The following is a 20,610-nucleotide window of genomic DNA, read 5'->3' on the forward strand; positions in this document are numbered from 1 at the left end:
TTAATGCGAATCTCTACTGTTAACCTAAAATATCAGTTTTAAATTCGATTATGTGGCTCTATGTTGTACCTTTTAATGCTAAGATGACCTCTGATTGTGCATCCAGGGACTGTTTTAGATTATCTTTTAAATCATTTTCTTCTCAACCAAAAATGGGTGAAACCACTTCTCTGTTGTCCTGGTTTTGTTTGATCACGATAAAACTGTTTTACTTTCTATTTTAGACACATGTATTTTAAAAAATCAGTGACAAAAAACACAATGAATAATAACAGAAAGAAGAGACATAATTTAACCACAAATCTCGAAGAAAGAAAATGTTTAAAGACCGTAGAATATAAGCTCTGAAAATTGAAAACTGAGCAGAGGATTAGAAATAAGCTTGTGCTCTAGCTCAGGTGGTGAATATAAGAACCTATTTACACCTGGTTGTTGCAGGGAGACAAAGTGACGACAAAGACAAAGTGACGTCACATCCGCAGGCACTAGCTGCACTGTTTTGGCCATGCTGACCTCCCAGGTTTCCTACCATTTTAGCAAGTGCCCCTGTTGCCACAGCCAAATTAAAGACACAAGTTTATGATCGTGTTGGCATTTACTGCAATGTTAATGAAAGAGATGTTGCAACAGTTTGAAACGATGAAACTTTAAAAATCTTTACTCCTACTCATGCTCTCACTGGGAGTATAAATGTTTCCAAGCTGTGACGATGTCACTGCGCAAAGCCACCAATGTGGTGAGCATGATGCTCTCATAGGCTTGGACAGGTGAAGGCCTGACTGGGTGTTTGATCATGTTAAGCAAATTTTTCTATTTTTCTGAGAAAAATATAAAATTAAAAAATATAAAATTTGCATTTCTTACAGATGCAAAATTTCTCAGTGATGTAAATTTCATAACGAGCAGACCTTTGAGTGCCTGCCTGTTTTTTGTGATTGCACAAGAATTTACATTACACCTGCACTGTAATGTAACTATAATGTAATACAGTGTTATTTTAATAAGATTTTTTTTTTAAATAATAAATACATTACCTATTACCTGTGGCCGTGTTGTTTTAAATCAATTACAGAATAAAAGACTAATAAAAGAAAGACTGAAAGATTAATAAAGATTGTATTTTACAGTGATTGGTTTAAGTACAGGAACGTGGTAATTTTTAAGCCATAAAAATTCTCACATACCTTCCACACAAAGCTTGATTTTTTTAAAATTAAAACCGGAAATAAAAACTAAATAAATAATGAATAAAAACTCATGTACCATAACTTTTAATTTATATATTTTTGTGATGTTAACTAAATTAAAGCGAGTTAGAATTAACAAACGCTTTTATACATGAAGAGTAATAAAAACAGAGGAACTTGAATATAACATGGGTCATAGTTCCGCCTTCCGCCTCGGGTGAGGAGGGGTAGTTTACAGGAAGCACCTGAACGTAGCACCGCATTATAGCAAGTCCAGCGGCTGTGGCTTGAAAAGGTAGGCGCTGTAAGTGACGTTAACGATTTATCGGTGGTAAATACTGAAATATCCACAAAAATCACCGGGAGGTGTTGGGCTCATCTTTCCGGAGTTAAAACTGGCTGTTAGTGAGCTGACAGCTCACTCTCCTATACGGTAGTTGTCAAAACAAATGATTTCCTTGAGCTAACTTTAAGCTAGCTTCGCTGTTAAATCTCTGCCCAAAGTTACCGGTACGTTGTTTTTTTGTTTTTATATATTTGGGAGGTAAACTACAACGTTTAACCCTCTTATTTATAAAGTTTACACACGCGTCTTTTAAGATTGTTTTTGTCATTATCTTTATGTTAAAATACTTTTAAGCAGGTTATTTTGCTGTGGGTGGGGGTCTGGGCGGATGTAACTTTAGGTTAGCTTAGCCTCATTTAGCGAGCTTCGAAGAAGTAAAACTTTTAATGATAAACTTTTAGCAGATTATTTCCGTGAAAAACTGTCAGCAGGTAGCGACGTTAGGCGTTAAAACATAAAGAAATCTGTACTCAGTTACTGTACAAGTAGCAGGCCTGCGATTAAAATCTTACTGTAAGTAAGTGGACAGCTTCACATGCGGAAGTGAGTGAAAAGCAGCAACACTTGAATGGATTTTTAACCATTTACAGCTGAAAAAGTTGCCATAAATAAGTTGAAGTTGTCGGTGTTTGCTCAGGGTTCTGTTGACTTTTCTATTTGACGAGTCGGTGTTATTAAACTGCTGTTGGTAGTACCTCATACAAAATCTATCTTAAATTTGACAACGAAAGTTGAAAGTGTCTTATATAAAACTTATAAACACTATGCTTTCCTTGAAGTTACCATTTTAAAATTTTTGGATATTTTAGCTTTTAAAGGCGATTCGATTAGGTTCAAATTTTTTTTTATATAGCATTAAATCACACAGTTGCCTCAAGGCGCTTTATATTGTAAGGTAAAGCTCCTACAATAATACAGAGAATACAGAGAAAATCCCAACAATCAGATGACCCCCTATGAGCAACCCTTTGGCCACATAGGGAAGGAAAAAACTCTGCATCTGCTGCAGCCGGGTGAGGCAACGGGATGGAAAGATATGTAGGATATAAAGCTATACTAGTATCTTGTTTTTTAGCATAAATAAACCATTATCTACATGGTTTATTCTTGCTCACGTTCATTTGAGTTGGTGAACTCCAGTTGTTAGTATTGTTATGGGATGCATTGACTAATTATCTGAACAAATGATAAAATTTATCAATGTCAGGTGCTGTTGTCTGTCTGTTGTTTCCATAGACCGTATAGAAAAGACAGATGCAACCAACATCATTAATTTTGCATTCTGCTTAGATTTTTAAAGCCACAAAGTTGCTGTTTTGGCTCCTGCTGTTATTTTTAATGTAATTTTATTTTTAGAGTCAGAAGTGACTTTAAGTGGGGGAGTGCCAAATTATATAATAGATGTATAACTCTCTGTATCCCACTGTATTTCTATTAGCACGTTCCAGATTCCTGAGTACTACTGTGAAGTGTCAATTATGATACATTTCTCATCCTCTCCTCCTTCTTCTACACCCTCCACTAACGCTCTCTCCTCTCTTATCTCCATCTCATCCTCTTCACCTAAAGCCTGATCTCCTGGACTCAAGTCAGGGCTCTAGCATAGGAATGTGTATGTCGACAGGCATATTTATATGATTCATGTCAGCAGATCACACATCCAACTGTCCCATCTCTGGGCAGCTGACAATGAGCCGCCTATAACAACTACCGGATATAGGCTAATATTATGTCAGCTAATGGCTTGAGTGTGTATAAATAACACTTTTCCTCTGATAAACAACTTGATTATGTTCTTAAATGGTATGAGAGGCTATTTGCTTAGTGTTAGAGTCTGACAACTGATCCATTTCAAAGAAGCTTTCAGTAATACCAGGTAACACTGGCAAACGCAGGAGTGCTTACCGGCAGAAAGGTTAATCTCACCTCAGTATAGCTGTCATTGGTCAGAAGTGAGATTCACTGACTCATCGACTCATATCGGACTACTTTCACAAAGCTTTACAACCTCCTCCTGAGTAAATAGATGTGGACGCTTTACAGCCGGCATTTTAAAAGCTGTAGTAAACAGCAGGTTGATGGCCTACACTCACTACAAATGAGCGCCATCCAGAACCTTTGTGATAAATCAGGGGTAAAAATTTTAAATATCCCAAAATATTTAACACAAGTCCATTGCTTTATTTCTGATGTATTGCTAATGTTGATATTATTCAAATACCAAATAGTATGAAAACAAAATATTTTTACTCACAAACAGTAGTAGAAATGTGTCGGCCAACCACAACCATTATTACAGTACAGATAGATAAAAGACATAGCTGTCGTGACATCCTACTCTAGTAAAAGTCCCGTCCCAAGCTTGCGTTTACCATCTTGGTGTGTTGAAACACTGCATTACAGGTGATGGGTGGATCTAAGTGTTAAACTGCAGTTATTGGCAAATGACTTATGATTGACAAGATGTTAGCTAATGAATTTGGCTAATTTTTGGAGTTGGCCTCAAGTGTAATTGAAGTTTTCTTCAGACATAAAAAATGTTATTTTTCTATAAAAACATATTTTCTGTTTTCCCATAAAAGCAAAGTAAACTGACAAGAATACAGCAGTTCAGTCTAACAGCAAGTCTTTTAAACTAACATATTTCAACAATAAGTATTTCGCTAGTCTTGAATAAGGACATCAATACGGGCAACCAAGAAAACTGAGCTATTGAAAGTTGTAGCAGTAGTTGCGTCTTAAGGCAAACTGACATCCAAAGTAGTTTAGTATTTAGACGATTTGAGAATGTCCTTCAACATATATAGAATACTAAATATTAATTGTACATTATCTTTCACTGGTCTTTGTAGTCCAACTGAACTCTGCTAAATGGTAAATGGACTCGTTCTTATATAGCGCTTTTCTACTCTATCTGAGCACTCAAAGAGCTTTCTACAACAAATTCATTCGGCCAGTCACACCAATTCACACAAGCACCTTTTCTAAGCTGTTAGTGCCTATCTAAGATTCATGCACATTCACACTCCAATGGATGCGTCGGTTAGTATCTTGCCCAAGGATATTTGGCATGTAGACTAGGGGGAAGCCAGTAATCAAACCACCAATCTTCTGATCAGTAGATGACCTGCTCTACCGCCTGAGCTACAGCCCACCCCTAAGCTAAAATGCTTAGGGTTTTAGAAATGAGCCCTGTAATGAAAATTATCTGGATGCAACTGGGGCAGAAAGGGGCATTGAAAAGACTCAGCTAGCGCTAATTTCCCAAAACTATGTTTTGCTGACAAATGAATTCTGCAGACATAACTGGTGTCTTCATGCCTGCAAATGACTGGCCACCTTGTTTCTGACTCATCAGAGTTCAGCTGAATTCTGGCACTGCAAATTTACCCAAACAAAGAGCCAGTGATGAAGTGGCAGGCCATAGCCCTCTAACCATTGTCCTTCTTAATGAAGCCGCAGAGTGGGTATGAGAGCTGCTCGGCATCAGAGAGGTCACAGGTTCTCTAGTCATTGTGTAGTAAACATCGCGCCACAGACCAGGCAGTGTTTCCATCAGCCAGTCTCATACTGACTCTGCATTTTCATATCACCTGATGCAAACAGGCAGAGAAAAAAGGGCATAAAAACCATTTAATAATTCTTAAACCTGCAACTGAGCAGGTGTTTGTAAAAGTAATTTAATCTACATTTTGATCACCCATAAGCATCTATACATAGTAAATTAGTTAATGCTTCGCCCTCTTACTTGACACAACACAGTGGCAAGTTGAGCATAGTATCAAAACATAACTACATAGAAAATCTTGCATGTTAATATGACCCTTAAAGCTGTCCAGAAATGCATGTAGGTTTTGTCCAGGGGAGTTATAAGAAAACAGACCAAAGAGCCAGTGTAACAATGCCTACTGGCATTACTGTGTGAGATTTTGCTGGTGATATATCCCTATAAACTGGTGCTCAAAGTTGAAAAACAATTCTCAAACAAAATTTTGGCATGAGATTTGGACACTTGATTTATTTGAGTGATGTTTTTAACAACACCTAAATGTGTTTTTTTAGCCCTGAAGATAGGGTGAAAAAATAATACAGATGAAACGACACAAAATATAGCCCGTTGTCTACTTTGAGGGCCTGCAACTTGGAAAACACTCACAGTATGAAGCTAAAATTTATACATGACTTCATTTGATATACTAAAGTTGTGTGGAAATTACATGTAGATAAAAATCATTTGATTAAGAGGGTGGTTGGAGAAGTCGTTTTCTCACATTTATTTGCTTCTGTATAAAATCAACCTGTTACAGAGCAGCTGTGTCTGCTTGCACTAAAACTTAATTAAAAGTAACTGGAAATTGTGTCGTAAGCATCGACTGTAATGACTGAAATCTTTTGTCTCATATTGTCAAGGCTTGTTTGTATACAGTTATGTTGCCATGGTTACCCTTCTGCACATGAAGCATTGGTGGGAGGTGCAGAATCAAGAGCAGGGCATCACCTCGCTTATGGAAAGCCCCTGAAATGTAGCAGTTGCACCGGATGCTCAGTTTGATAATGACTGAAGTACAACTACAGCCTATTAATACTTTCATTCTCAGTGATTCAAGTAGATTAAACCTTAGATTATTCTCATAGATCCTTTTAGACTTGGTACAGATTGTCTCAAAAAGTTGCTTTTGTCTTAAAGGCAACACTCATCAGGTGATTTCCATTATGTATAACATATCTAATTACTTTCATTATGGACAAACACCTGATTAAGGTCTGTCAGGGGCTTATTTTGTCATTCCAGCAGTCTTCCAGAGACCCCACTTCCCTGTCTCACATCTGTTGTACACTTAGTTACTGATATGTCCTTTTTTCTTAACCAGCATATGCTCACTATGCTACTATGCTAACTTTTGTGGATTTAAATGTGGTGTTTTTAATCATGAAATTAAAACAAGAAGGTGTTTTCATAAGGTGTTGTAGGTGCATTATATCGGTGCACAGTTCAATTTTGTGGATAAAAATAAAATTTTGTGTGAAATAAAAATGATATGGTGATTTTTTTATAAGGTTCTGTAAGGTGCAAAAATGCGATAAATGAGCCATATCAGCCCATTGGTAGGTGGTTACTAGGCAACATGATGACGTTTAAATATATGACATACATAGGAACACCTCAGGGATCTAAGGTGTACCTGTGTGCCAGGTTTGGTAGCTAGCTCCTTGTGGTTTTAGGATCAGTTCAGGGATAAAGAAACAAACACACAGATGGAGATTGTGTTTGTTTTAATAAGAAGGTTTTCTACTTTTCTCCTCCTCAGATGCAAACTATAAAGTGTGTGGTGGTGGGTGACGGTGCAGTGGGAAAGACATGCCTGCTCATCTCATACACGACAAACAAGTTTCCCTCTGAATACGTTCCTACGGTGAGTAGTCTCAAATAACACGAGTAACTTTTTCACTTCCCCAAAGTAATAATACTTGAAATGACAGAGAGCTGACGCACAGCAGCAGCACGGGCCACTTTATTCCTTGTAACACCCAGTGTGCAGGTCTTTCCTGTGGAGTGATACTGATAGATGGGTAAATGCTGTACGTAGGTTACATAAACAGGTTTCTGAAAAAAGTATCGTCAGTATCGACGCCACTGTATTTACAGCATGCACATACCTTTCCAGTTCAGTGAGAGAGTGTCACTCATATTTCAGCTTCACTTTTATTTTTAAAAGATGGGAATGGGTACCAAAACTTGGTAGTAGTACACTGTAATAAAACTCTGGAGTCTTTTAAGAACTGAAAGTACCAAGTTGGGTCGTTTATGACTCTTATATTTTATACTGAAATATTTTTTTAATGGCTTTTGATGGGCTTGGATCAGTTCTATTGAAAATGCGTTAACACACATCACCTTCAAAGAAGATTACATTTCATTTATATGTACATAAACGTATTGCATGTACTGCGGTACAAGTGTATCATTTTAATAAAAAAACAGGATGAACTTTACTTTGATCAATAACAAGTTTGAATCAAGTCATTGTAGTCAGGCTGTTTGTTCATCCTTTATTTTCATTATGCTGTGTAAAACGATATATAAGCAAACGGCTTGCTTGTAACTGTAACATTTCAAATATTTTGTGCAGATAAATTCAAAATGAAACGTGCTGCAGCAGTAACTCTCACTTCTCTAGGTCTGTTAGGAGTGTTCCACAGCAAAACATCATGTAGTGGTTGAGAAGTTGTAGAAGAAGTGCATTGGCAAATTAGTGATGTGAAACTTTCTTGATGTGAAGCACATATAAATATGTGTCTTTTTTTTTAATATAAAATCAACAGACTTCAGTAGTCATTTCAAAGCTTTCTATGTGTAAATATGTCTGAATGTAGAAGTAGAAAATTACAGGTCATCCAGGAATTGAATTGTTTGAGACAAGCCTGTAGTTTACTAATTTATGTGTTTCCTGATCTAATTGTGTATCATTGCCAAATAAATCAAAATATGTGCAGTGTTTCTGTGACATAGAAAACATGTATAATGAGAAAAATATTGGTCCTAGCACAGAACCCTGTGGAACGCTACGACTAAAGTTTGGTCAACAAATGATCATAATTGATACAAAAATATGTGAAATTTCATCAGATAAGTTAAAGACCCGTCCCCTTTAGTTTACCTAGACCAATCATACTTACCTGTACCAGTCTGGTAAGGACAACTTAAGACTGAGTGCTGTAAATTTCTTCATCCGATGATGAACATGTGCACACATCCATGTCCCCTTAAATTTTCTGTGCTCACACAAGCTTTGCCCTCAGTTATTATATGTGCATCAACTATGCACGTGCCATTCAAGCAGAGGTGAGGTGGATTCAAGGAACAATAAAACACACCTTTTCAGACACTCAAACTGAAACAAACCTCCTTTTTGCATTTGGTCTCACTGTGTTCATTTATAGTAGGCAAAGTTTGTATGAGACGTTGATGTTTGGTCTCCAGATATATCCAGTGTTTTCTAATAACATTTCTAGTGTTATTATAACTGTTTCGGTCAGCAGCACCTTGAAATTACATCACATATATTTTTCTCAAATATCTTAAACAATTGGTCGGCAACCTGCGGCTCTTTAGTCCTTCTAGTGCGGCTCCGCGTGGTTTGGGAAAATAAATTAAAGTATTTTGCTGAAGTGTATTTTATTTATGTTAGTTCTTTTTTTTAACTTGTAGTTCTAAATTGGAAGATTATTGTGATATTGAAATATAAAAATAAAATTATATTTTATAATTTTTTCATCGCTCAAAATAAGCGTCACACTCACAGAAGCCGGTGTACCCACCGAAACGCCATGGATTTATCGAGACTTTCAACCCCAGGCAGGCCAATTATGGATCTTCGGATCCACATTATGTCAGCAGCTGTTCTCCACCGTGAACTATGTTAAAAGACAAACACCGCTCACGCCCCACAGACGACAGCTTACAGTCCTGCATAAAGATGAAAGTGACTTCATACAGCCCCGATTTGCAGACGCTGTGCGCAAAAGTTCAGGAGCAGAAGTCCCGTTGTAAACATGTCACGGCAGACCCGACGATGTTTGCATGAACACGCTTTTCAGCATCTCTTTATTGACCACTTTTCTCACACGGTTGCTGTACGCATACAGCCGGCTGTAGCGTTTCAGCTCACAGCCCGACACACACCAACAATAACACAACAGCATAGATGGCACAGACGTTAAGGCGGCGAGGCGTGATTGCGGGTGCCGCTCAGGTGCGTCCGCCTCCCTTGCAGTGGTGCTGCAGACCACCCCCCCCCCCCCCCCCCCCACACACACACACACACACACATTAACCAGGTAAAATACATATTTAGGCAGAATTTTGCAAATATCTATTTTTCATTTTTCAGCAGCATAGTGCTTTTTTTTTTTTTTTTTTTCCAATTATTTTTTTAAAAGTCAGGTCAAGGCTCCAAAAGCCCAAAGGCGATATAAGGTCACTTGTCTTTCATGGAATATTTTTCTCAATATAGATTTAAACCAGTAATGGTCATCAAACATTTTTACATGGAATAACTTGGTTGACCCACTTTCCTCTAATCTTTATTGAAAAATGGTTCCTAAATTAAATTTGTGCTGATGTTACAGTTTTCAAGGTTGACACATGATCAAGCTGGACTTTTCTTTATACCTATAAAAACACGGTGGAAAAAAAAACTAAATGTTCTTGATAGAGAGTAAGAAATGTTAGAAAAGGAGACACTACGTTACACTTCGAGGTGTGTTTCTCATACTGCTGAGCCAACAGAGCCAAATATTGATTAAGCTCCACCTTAGATTTAAGCTGACATCTTGATAAATGGTAAGTGGACTGGTTCTTATGTAGTGCTTTTCAGCTCTGTTTATACAACATGGCCCTTTCATACAAACACTTATTGTTTATACTTTAGTGCTTTCTATCCACCACACACACACACTGCTACTGCAATGAACGCATTGCAGATCGAACTTTGCGATTACAGATGAACCGCTCCTAACCTCCTGAGCTACAGCTTCTCCATTAGGCAGAGAGAGGTTGTGACAGTTCACACACAGAAAATGCTACAAGTTAAATGTTGCATATAAAAATGAAGGGCTTAAAAGTTTTTACAATACGCTTGTTAAATGATGACTTATAAACCCTGCTACTGGGTCCAAGCTCCTACTGCATTCATTAAGCTGTCCTCTTTTAATTTGTTAGTGAATTGTATCTTGGTAGCAGCACCCTTTTGCACTCAAGCATGAAGCTGGATGATATTTTGGTAAAAAGTTCTTTTTCACACCTTCAAGAGTTTTTGCACATCATTTCCTGAAGTTGTAAACTTTCTAGCGCTCGCTGTTTGTTCTGATTCTTGTACACGTTTGTGTCATTTTTGGTGCGTGCAGTCGGTGGTTTCATGTCTGTACCTGCAGGATTAGAAATGTGTGCTTGTCTCCTGACATCCTGTTTGATTCGTGACTATTCAAAAGTGTTGCGTCACGCTGCAGCAGCACGATGAGGAAGAAGCTTCGCAAGCTCTGCAGCGTGACACAAATGTGGTCCATGTGCGCCTCAGCTCAGCTGATCCGGCATTCTCTGACTCTGTGGTTTGTTGCCATCAGAAAACGGCTTGCTGAGCGTTGACAGGCTCTGCAGCCCTGCTAGAAATATCTGAAATGCCTCCTAATTGATGATGGGTAGGGTCTGTGAGTAGGGACTGCAAACTGATGAGTAATTGTCTTCTGTTTTCTGTTGGTGCCATTGCTTGATCTGTCAGCAGTCAGCACTGTTTGAGAATTGCGGAAGCAACAGTGCTGACTCAACTTTTATCTTTCTCTTCCTGTCAGACTGTCCATCTCACTCACCTCGCTTCCACTCCACTATTTTTAACTCTTCAGTACAAATGTCGTTCAACCAATTCTGTTTGAATTTTTATTACGATTTTTGACGGCCACCAATTACTAAAACAAGATCTTCTTTTTTTTTTTAATGTTAAAAAATGCACTTTTTTTTCCAGTATTAATACGGCTGTTACTGATTATTGTTGTCGTATAAAAGCACAACCTTCACATCTAGACTGTTTTGTAGCTTAAACAACAGTAGTATTTGCCATTTTACCTCTTTATGATTCCAAAACCTTATCAAGATCAGAAAGTACTTTGGTCTTTTAAATGCATTAAAGTTTAATGGGAAAATACCTAGGGAAAGAGAGTTAATGATAAAAACCCTGACCACCATAAATTTCACCCCGAGCCTCAACTCTCGCGGCCCGGTACCAAACGTCTCACAGACCCTTACCGGTCCGTGGCTCAGGGGTTGGGAACCGCTGCTTTAATAGGCTCGTTCTTCCCCGGGCTGTATGTTTGGCGTACCTCGTATATGCAGGAATGGTCATGTCAGTATTTATCTATTATTTGTTTATGTACAACTACTTTATTTCAAATGCATTGTTTAAATGCCACATTGTTGTTATGAGCTTTCCCTTTTATATTTAAAAATGCGCTCTGCTTCTTCTTAAACTCAGTCAACAAGAGTAGAAGTGAGGGCATCACGTGACCACCTCTGTTTGCCGAGACTGGACTGTTTGCTTTCTGTCTGGTCGCCAGTTCGATCCCCGGGCTCTCTGTCCTGGTCGTTGTGTCCTTGGGCAAGACACTTTACCCTACCGCCTACTGGTGTTGCCCAGAGGGGCCGATGGCGCGATATGGCAGCCTCGCTTCTGTCAGTCTGCCCAAGGGCAGCTGTGGCTACAACTGCAGCTGCCTCCACCAGTGTGTGAATGAATAGTGGCATTGTAAAGCGCTTTGTGTGCCTTGAAAATCACTATATAAATGCAATCCATTATTATTATTATTATTATTATTATTATTATTATTATTACCCACTGAAAAAAATAATGTAAAAACATATCTTAACGTATTAGCTGTATGTAGTTTTCAGCTCGTCTGTGGCTTCCTACTAATGAAAATATTAGCATAGAGCTCTTTTTTTCCTTATTAGCGCTACATGTAGGAAAACCTTTATATAAGTACTAAAGACTTAACTTTATTATCAAAATACTGATTATAATTACTGTGATATTTTCAGAATAAAGGTGCTTTTCAAGACAGAAGTGGAAATACTTTCATATAAATGTAAAAAAGGATATCAAGAACAAAGTTTTATTGTAAAATTTTACTTTCTTTCCTCATAAATGCAACTTTTTATGCTTATTATTTTTTATCATCCGTGAATAGTAATACGATTTTATACACCTCCAACATGATTCAGCAAAAGCTGTGTTATTTTGTTTTTATTGCTTACTGTCACATTGTTGTTATTCCTGTGCAACATCCTGTTCCTACCTGCATTCTCCTGTTGTTAATCACCGCCTTTTTACTTAATGTCACCAACATACTTAATGAACCCTAATCTTTGAGACTAGTCATCATGCAGCATTAAGTTGAGCAATGTCTTGTTTTAGACAAAACACTTTATTCTCCTGTACGCTTTCTGTTTCATGTTTGCTCTGTGTGTGTGTGTGTGTGTGTGTGTGTGTGTGTGTGTGGAGCAACTATACATCAGTGCTGTATTATGTGTCTGCATCGTTTCCTGTCAATCTGCTGACAAACAAGCCACACAGTAAGAAATTAGGAGAGAGTAAGTCTTCTCCAGGAAGTAATTCCTCACCAACAAGTCACCTTACAGGAATCTGATGTCAAACCTGTCACATTTTACAAGGAGTGTGTTTATTGTTTAATTTCAGGCTGTTGTTTGGCTCTGTATGAAACTGAAACGGCATATAAATACAGTTATCGTAACAGCACAGTCGGGACACCGTTCGGCACAGCGCTTTCTTTCCCCACTGTGTCTGCTGTGATCTGTTTCCAGCAGCTTCTGTAGTCGGAGCTCCATCCAAAGCTCTTACCATCAAACCTGTGTCTCTTCTTCTGTCTGTGTGGTGGATGTTTGAGAGGAGGGGCCAGTTACTCAGTGTTTCTGTCCAAACTTGACCTGAAGGGCACTTCTGTCTCTGTTTGTCCATTTCTCTGCGTGTGTGTCGCACACTCTGAACTGTTTCATCAGTCTATCAAACGTCGGGTCAATTCTGCCTCTTTGTGCTCGGAAGGAAAATAAACAACCAACAAACAGACAAGTAGAAGAAATTTTGAACAGTTGTAGCAGCAGCTTCTCTGGACATTAGGTTAGCATTGGGTTAAAAAAAGATGGTAAACCGTCGTGTTAATGCCAAATCCTGTAAAACCAGTTAACAGTTAACTGGGATTTCTTACTGGCTCAGGATCTTTGAGCGTGATTACACATAATCATGATTTGTCTGCATATAACTAAGGCGAAAAGTCTGTGACTTTTCCAGACGTCAGTGCGTTTTCCTGCTATCCTCGGTCATTTGACTGAACTTTCTGTTAAGTTTCAGCAATTAAACAAAAACATTTTACTTTGATGGAAGACCAGAACCTCTGGTGGGTCCCAAAATGTTTTGCGTGCCAGAAAAGCTGTCGTCTGCTGACTCATCTCGCCTGATTCACTTTTGGTGGCGTGCGACCAAAGTGGTTTTTGGCTGTCTGCTTTAGCTGTTTCTCCCTCGACCTGTGGCTACCATCCAATTGTTCTGATGCCTCCAAGTCTGCTGTCTCGCTGTCTCGAGGGTCTCGCTTCACAGCCGTCTGCACAAACAGACACAATGGAGGCTGTGGGCCAGCAGTGACCAGCAGCTCCCAAATAAGATGGGCTTCACGAGCACAAACACCCACTGGTGTGCACCCAACGGTCTGCAGGTCAATCAGCTCTGCCTGTTTAATCATTTCATTTGCAGTGTTTCCAATCTGAATAGTATTTAAAGTAAACTCCTTGTGAAGACTCGTTGCTTTAAGTGACCGAAACGGTTTTCAGTCCAAGACGAGACTAAAAGCTGAGCCTGTATTTTTAAGTTAATGAATAACTATAACTGTAATATAACATTACAGTTATAGTTCAAAATGATGCTGATTGTTTTGTGAAACAGTCGAGCAGCTTGAAACTCGCTGATGAAACATGTCTCTATGAAGATCGTCGTGCAACAAGCATTTCCAGTCAGCTACTGTGACCGTACCTTGTTTTATACTGCATGAGGTCATCACCATGAACACTCCCTGCTTTAGCGCACGTCCGCCGAGCCAAGGTTAGCAGGCGTGTTGGGACTGGACTGTTTTATTGTACACAGCAGCAGCCTGAAGGTATGGCTGTGATTAAATAAAAGGAAGGACTGAACCAAGACGCAGCAGGTCTGTTTACCTGAACAACAACAAAACAATATTCAGTTTCCATCATTTCATGTAATTTGGTAAAGATCATGTATGCAATAAACTATTTAAAGGGCAGCTGTTTTACCCATTTCCAGTTCCATATCTTTATCATTGGACCCTACTGCAGTAGCTTTGCATGATTCACAGTTCACAATAATCCTGATTTCTTTTACACCAGGCCGAGTAGCTGCACCTCTCAAAAAGAAGGGTTGAACAGCACGTAGGTTGGATTTCTCTGGCCAAGATGGCAATTTTGAGAATAACAGCTCTGAATCACATCATACAGATCCAGACAGTGGTCTTAGATACAGCACACAATGTTAAGAAATCCACTTCACACGTTCTCAACACTGGAAATGATCGGTTTCATGGAGGTGAACGCCTGCGGTGTTTAGTCAGTTTAAATCACTTTCTCATTTTCCCTCTTGCTGCAGTTCGTTTGTGCAGATGTAAATATAATCGCACTCGAGTGCGGACAAAAACAACCGCACCGAGACCCTTTGGAGGACGTCTCTGTGCGGTTCCAAATGAACTCAGCAGTTCGTTTGTGGTGTGAACAGGATACGAGCTCAGTCAGGCCCAATTACCATGTAGATGTTGAAAGTTTGAGCTAAAAAAAAAAACAACTTCCCGTAGTCACGTGCGGTTATTTCTTTGTATTCTGTGAAGCATGAGGTACTATAGATGTGCACAGGCTAGCAACTAGCCGCCCAACATAAATTGTTCTTTTTCAGTTGACACGTTTAGAAACTGAACTGATTCTGACCGGAGGAAATAAACTGTAGGTGTGAAACCGCTGATGGGTGCGCTCATCCACTGTTTAATGACTTAAAGATTTGCTTAATGGAGCATCATGTGCTCATATTTTAGCCTTTTTAACTTTGCACATTCAACACTGGAGTTGTCTGATTTGTATGACAGCGGTGCTGAACGTCTGTCAAACAAAATCACTAGGAAAGCACTTCCTTTTTCAACGATTTAACAACTCAAGAAGTCTTCTTCCAGTCTACACTTTACTTCCTTTTTTTGTTTTCTGCTCTCTCTGTCATATCATCCGGCTTCTGTTTTCTCACCTTTTCCCCTCTTTGTCCCCCAGGTGTTCGACAACTATGCCGTGACGGTGATGATCGGTGGAGAGCCGTACACTCTGGGACTGTTTGACACTGCAGGTAAAAAAAATCTAAAACCATTTCAGTTAATTCACTGTAGGAACACCGAACACACTCCCACGAGCAGTGACTGCCTAATATTTACAGAAAGGTTTTTTTTAGTGGAGTTAAAAGCACTACAAAACCTAAAAATAAAACTAAGTCAATGTGCTAACCCTCTTCTGTCAAAAAGATGATGAAAACTTCCTGGGGGAAAAAAATGCATCATGAAATCTTAATTTTTGGCTACATCTCACCACCACTTTTGGTAAAACAGGAAGTCAGAGAGTGAGAGTTTTTGGTAGTGTGAGATGTTAGCTGGTGGAGGTGAGACCGAGTGGACTGCGATCTGCTCCACATTTACCTGTCAAATAAACAAGCCACACTCCTAAGATTAAACCTTTACAGTATCCATATGTTTAAATGAAAATACCCGCTGCGTCGTTATGGTGAAGAGGGTGGAAGGTTTTTGTTTTGTAGCACGCTGCGCATGTTCATGTGTGGTCCAAAGTTGGACACTTTAATATGGGCATTGACTCAGTTCTGGAGCCCACCTCAACTGGACCTGAAGCTTTGTTTTGTTTTTTTATCTCTATTAGCTTAATTTTGTCATCTCGTGCCTCCCCCTGCAGGTCAGGAGGATTACGACAGACTGCGACCCCTCAGCTACCCTCAGACTGACGTCTTCCTCGTTTGTTTCTCTGTTGTATCACCTTCATCTTTCGAGAACGTCAGAGAGAAGGTTTGTTTAGCTCTCTCTGTGTTTTTTGTTTCTAGATTAAGATTGACACATGTACATTTTACCTTTTTAAACAAGGGCTGTCAGAATAATCTGTAAACCAAATTATTTACTATGACAAGTTATTGTCTTCTCAGTAAAAATTAATTGAGAACACCATCAGCTTGGTTTTAGATCTAAATTTGTTCACAGTGTAACTTTAAGGACACAGAGGAGGGTTCAGGTCAGTTGGAGTTGCATTTAAAGTCCATCAAGCCTGACCTTGACCTTGTCTTTTCACAGTGGGTGCCAGAGATTTCACACCACTGCCCACGGACGCCCTTCCTGCTGGTGGGGACTCAGGTGGATCTCAGAGACGACAGCAACACCCTGGAGAAGTTGGCCAAGAACAAACAGCGAGCCCTGAGCTGTGAGAGCGGAGAAAAACTGGCTCGTGAGCTGAAGGCCGTCAAATACGTGGAGTGTTCGGCTCTGACGCAGGTACGGAGAAAGAAGTAGTCGTCTGAGTGGGAGAAACAGGCCTTTAGTATCCATGTGAGCTCAGGTCTGAAAAGATAAACTGATGAGGTCAAAGGAAGTTTCACAGTTAAGTCTAATAAGTGTGGCGACGTGTAGCTACAGAACTGTCTGTGTCCAGATGTGAAACTGTAAACGGCTCATTTCCACGTGGCTCCGTGTACTAGGCATGATTCTGGTTACAACTGCTAATCAGCTTTTAAAAAGCACTTTTAAAAATAAATCATCATCAGACAATTACCTGTGAGTATTAAATAGGAACTGAAACTAGTATTTGAACAAGTGTTTACCTGCTTTAAAAAAAGTCTTCTTAAATGTAATTGATTAGTTAAAAACAGAAGACTTTCCTCCTACATGTTAATCTACTTATTCTACATACGGTCATGTTATTTAGTCAAATTCTTTTATTTATTTTTATGTATTTTTTGGTAGAGCTAGACAGAAACCGCCTCCCCTAGCACATTCAGCGAGAGGACAGGAGCTCCGGTCATTAGAAAAAAGTATTTGTTATTTTACTTTGTTTTATTGCAAGTAAATTTGAGGCATGCAGAGATCTGTGGCAGAACTCCACCTCGGTCTAAAAGGATGGCGACGTCGTCTATTTTCATTTCTAGTTTCCTTTGTAGAATTTTCTTTCTTTTTAAATGTGAATTGAATTTTGAATTTTGAAATTTAAATTTGAATTCATTTTTTTTTTTTTAAATTAATTATTATTTATTTATTTAGTAATGGGTTGTTTTTGTTTATTTAGAGGGGACTGAAGAACGTGTTTGACGAGGCCATCCTGGCAGCTCTGGAGCCTCCGGACACCAAACCCAAAAAGCGCTGCGTTCTGTTGTAGACGCCACGACAAGAAGAAGAAGAGGATAGGAGAAGGTGGAGGTGGACCAGGAGGAGATTATTAACCCAGATGGGAACTGAGGGGGGGAGGGTAGACGCATTTAAACAGTGCCTTCAGCCATAGTGACTTAACGTGGGTGTGGTGTTAGAACGGATAGGCGCTTTGTTTTCATCACCGTAACATGACTAACATGTTTGAGCAACACTCTTCGCTAACCTGGAAACAGGGTTTTAATAATCGCAGGAAGCAGATTGAGCAATAGTAGTTTAAACCTCAGATGCCTTGAAGATACAAACAATGGATGGAGTCACGTTAGCAGCTGAAACTTAACAAAAACTTTTAAAATCATTAAAAAAATCTACAAGGAACTGTATAAAATATCTGAAATAAATGTTGGGAACAATGTGTTGGGTCAGTAAACTGCTGCTTTATATTTGTGACACTTGTGTTAGTGATTGATCTGCTGTTGATTTCATAGCCTTGAAATAATTTGGTAATCAGAGTTTGAACGGCTGTGGTGTACAGTAGCAGTGACGGGCGCTACACTGTTGATCTCAACAATAGCTTTTTTTAATTTGTTAACTTTTCCACGTTAAAACAAAAAAACTTTGAGCAGTATTTTTCCCTTTTCTTTTGTTAACATAAAGATTAACTCTGTTTACAGATTTTGAATTTTTATTTTTAACCTTTAAACCAAAAAATCATATGCAGTTGTGCAGGCTTTGTGGATTTGTGTAAGACATAAGAGAGACACGTGGCACTCGTAGATTTTCAGCTGAGGACTCTCTAAATACAAAAAATAATAACCTACAGGAGAAAAAAGCCTATTTCAAGTCAAACCTGTAGAGCTGCTTTGATTAGATTTGACTGTTGCTTCTGTAAGTGCAGTTTTGATGTCCTGGTCAGCGGTGAAGTTAAAAGTATTTAAGGTAGTGCTTTAAAATAATTGTCCAGAGGTGTTTCAGCGTAGCTGCTGAGTGGCTGTGTTTGCTTCTAGAAAGCCTTTGTTGACATTCTCATCCTGTGGCGAAAAATCCTGTGAAACTTGAGGTAAAGGAGCTAGTTTGCTCTTAATGTATCCACAATACAATTCAAGCAAGTCCTTTTGAAGAAAGCAGGACATCTTTCCAAGCAGCTGTAGTTTGATCCCAACACAAGGTCAGATAAATCCTAAAGTAGATAAACCCATCCACCTCTGCTTAAACTGTAGATTTAAATGTAATCAAAAGTGTTGATCATAAGAAAGTCAACATTAGTGCTGTTTTATTCGGTCACTGGTTTCAAAAAAGCAACAAAAAGAGCATCAACAAACATCTAGCCGACACCTTTGGGCAGTAAAAAAAACCTCCTAGCTGTTTCCTCCAAACACTGAAAGAATGAGCGTTTAACCCAACATGCTGGAGTGAACTCACGCCTGCAAACCGACCAGGGGATTCAAACAAGGAACCTTCCTGCTGTGAGGCAACGCTGCTAACCGCTGCAGCTCCAGTAGCCTTCAGTTTAGGATTGTTTGAGAGCCGTGTCTCCTCCTTATAACGCCTCTGCGTGCTGTAGGTGCGAGTTCTGTAACTTGACTTCATCCGTGTCAAAAAGAATAACTGAGACTAAACATTTACTAACTGGGCAGAAGCTGCACGTTACAGGACAACACATGCATTGGTGTGCACAGTAGCTAACAGTGCCTCAATCTGTAGCTGAGAGAAGTTAGAAACTCGATGTTCTCATGTGGATGCATTGCTTTCCAAAGTAACAAAAATAATATTCAGACTCTTTAAGTCTTGAATTGTCTGAGATTTCTCAAGTTCCACCTGGTAACAGGACAAATGTGGGATATTCAGGAAATCTGAAGTCATGCAGTTTTCACCTGACCACAGAAACGGGAATGTTTTGCAAGAATTTGCATGCAACTGCACACAACATTATATAACTCCTAACAATAACTTTTAACTGTAAACATTAGTAGAGATATTGAAAAAGATTGGGCGAAATGTTCCTTTAGAACGAGTCACTGTGTGAAAACTGTGAGACGCGCCTTTTTTAAGTTTCTTAAATGTTTTCCACCTTATTAAACTGTTAAAGTCGACACAGACAAACGGCCCACGTGTGACCTCCTCTTGTTTTGTTCACTCCTGCTTCGCTGCTCCAGGCTAGAACCCGAGGTGGTTCTCTGGTGACTCGTTGGCTCCTCCTGGAGGCCTTAAAGGGGATTAGGCTGGTTTAAAGGATTCTGTGTGTCATTTCATTGGCTAAAATCAGACTGATCAGTGTTTGAGAAGTTAAAGTTGAGTCTTTTAAAGACATCAGTTCTACCTTCATTCATCTTCTAGCGGCTTCACAGTTTTTATATTTCATTTTACTACCTTTAAATAAGGAAGTGCTGCGCTGACCTTTAGAAAAAACCCTCCTCAGTGACTGAATTTTCCCAGTCATTTATTGAAACCTGCTGCTCTGACAGCAAACTTGGACTGAAAGAGTCGGTGCTGCTTGTTTTTATTCATCTTTCATAAAGTTAGTTAAAGCTACAATCAACAAACCTCTGATCTGAGGATGGTTTAAGGCGGTATGACTGGTGAGATGTTAAAGTTCTCTGACACTGATCAGGAGTCAGTAACACATTTGAAACCTTTAAACTGAAATCATTTCCCATTCAAATGAACTGAAATTCCACTTTCCCTCCTGTTTCTTTTCTATGGTTGATGATGGTTTATTCTGATTATGTATGGATGATTATAAGTATTATATAGATTTTTTTTCTTTATTGTTTCCTGGTGATTTTTTTTAACTTGGTGTTTCTGGAATTTTAATTCCTTTTCTCTTTAGACGTTTTTACTGACACTTGATGGTTGAGTGCCAACAGCTGGTTCGAGTATTGCTGGCCGGGTTGAAACTAAGTGATAACAAGCTTCTAATGGCAGGAGAGAAACATGAGAGCCGAAGCAAGAATTAAAGATGTTTTAAAAGATGAATGTTGGAAGTGGTGGGTGTTTGGAAATAATAAAACCAGTACTTGAATGTTTTTTTTTCACTGGGACTTTATTTGTTGAAATTAG

General features: G+C 39.0%; 1 protein-coding gene across 3 annotated transcripts; it reads left to right on the forward strand.

Moving 5' to 3' along the window:
- Positions 1-1,398: 1,398 nt before the first annotated feature.
- Positions 1,399-20,572, forward strand: LOC113015068 (cell division control protein 42 homolog). Of its 3 annotated transcripts, none has more exons than XM_026156988.1 (6): positions 1,399-1,491; positions 6,843-6,947; positions 15,413-15,485; positions 16,097-16,206; positions 16,486-16,683; positions 17,471-20,572. In XM_026156988.1, exons 2-6 carry the CDS (start codon positions 6,843-6,845, stop codon positions 17,558-17,560), a joined length of 576 nt encoding a protein of 191 aa, XP_026012773.1. In that variant the 5' UTR covers positions 1,399-1,491; the 3' UTR covers positions 17,561-20,572. The 3 variants fall into 3 exon arrangements, with proteins under 3 accessions (XP_026012773.1, XP_026012772.1, XP_026012774.1); XM_026156987.1 differs by having other exon boundaries at positions 1,399-1,482; XM_026156989.1 differs by lacking the exon at positions 1,399-1,491 and adding an exon at positions 1,498-1,620.
- The last annotated feature ends 38 nt before the right edge of the window (positions 20,573-20,610 follow it).

Source organism: Astatotilapia calliptera, chromosome 22 (genome assembly GCF_900246225.1).
Source record: "Astatotilapia calliptera chromosome 22, fAstCal1.2, whole genome shotgun sequence".
NCBI lineage: Eukaryota > Metazoa > Chordata > Actinopteri > Cichliformes > Cichlidae > Astatotilapia > Astatotilapia calliptera.

What these genes read in the sequence shown, in the direction of transcription:
- LOC113015068 (XM_026156988.1), top strand. Translation starts at nt 6,843, where the DNA reads ATGCAAACTATAAAGTGTGTGGTGGTGGGTGACGGTGCAGTGGGAAAG. An exon ending in CCTCTGAATACGTTCCTACG is followed by an intron (nt 6,948 to 15,412) that starts GTGAGTAGTCTC and finishes TTTGTCCCCCAG; the next exon opens with GTGTTCGACAACTATGCCGT. An exon ending in GGGACTGTTTGACACTGCAG is followed by an intron (nt 15,486 to 16,096) that starts GTAAAAAAAATC and finishes CTCCCCCTGCAG; the next exon opens with GTCAGGAGGATTACGACAGA.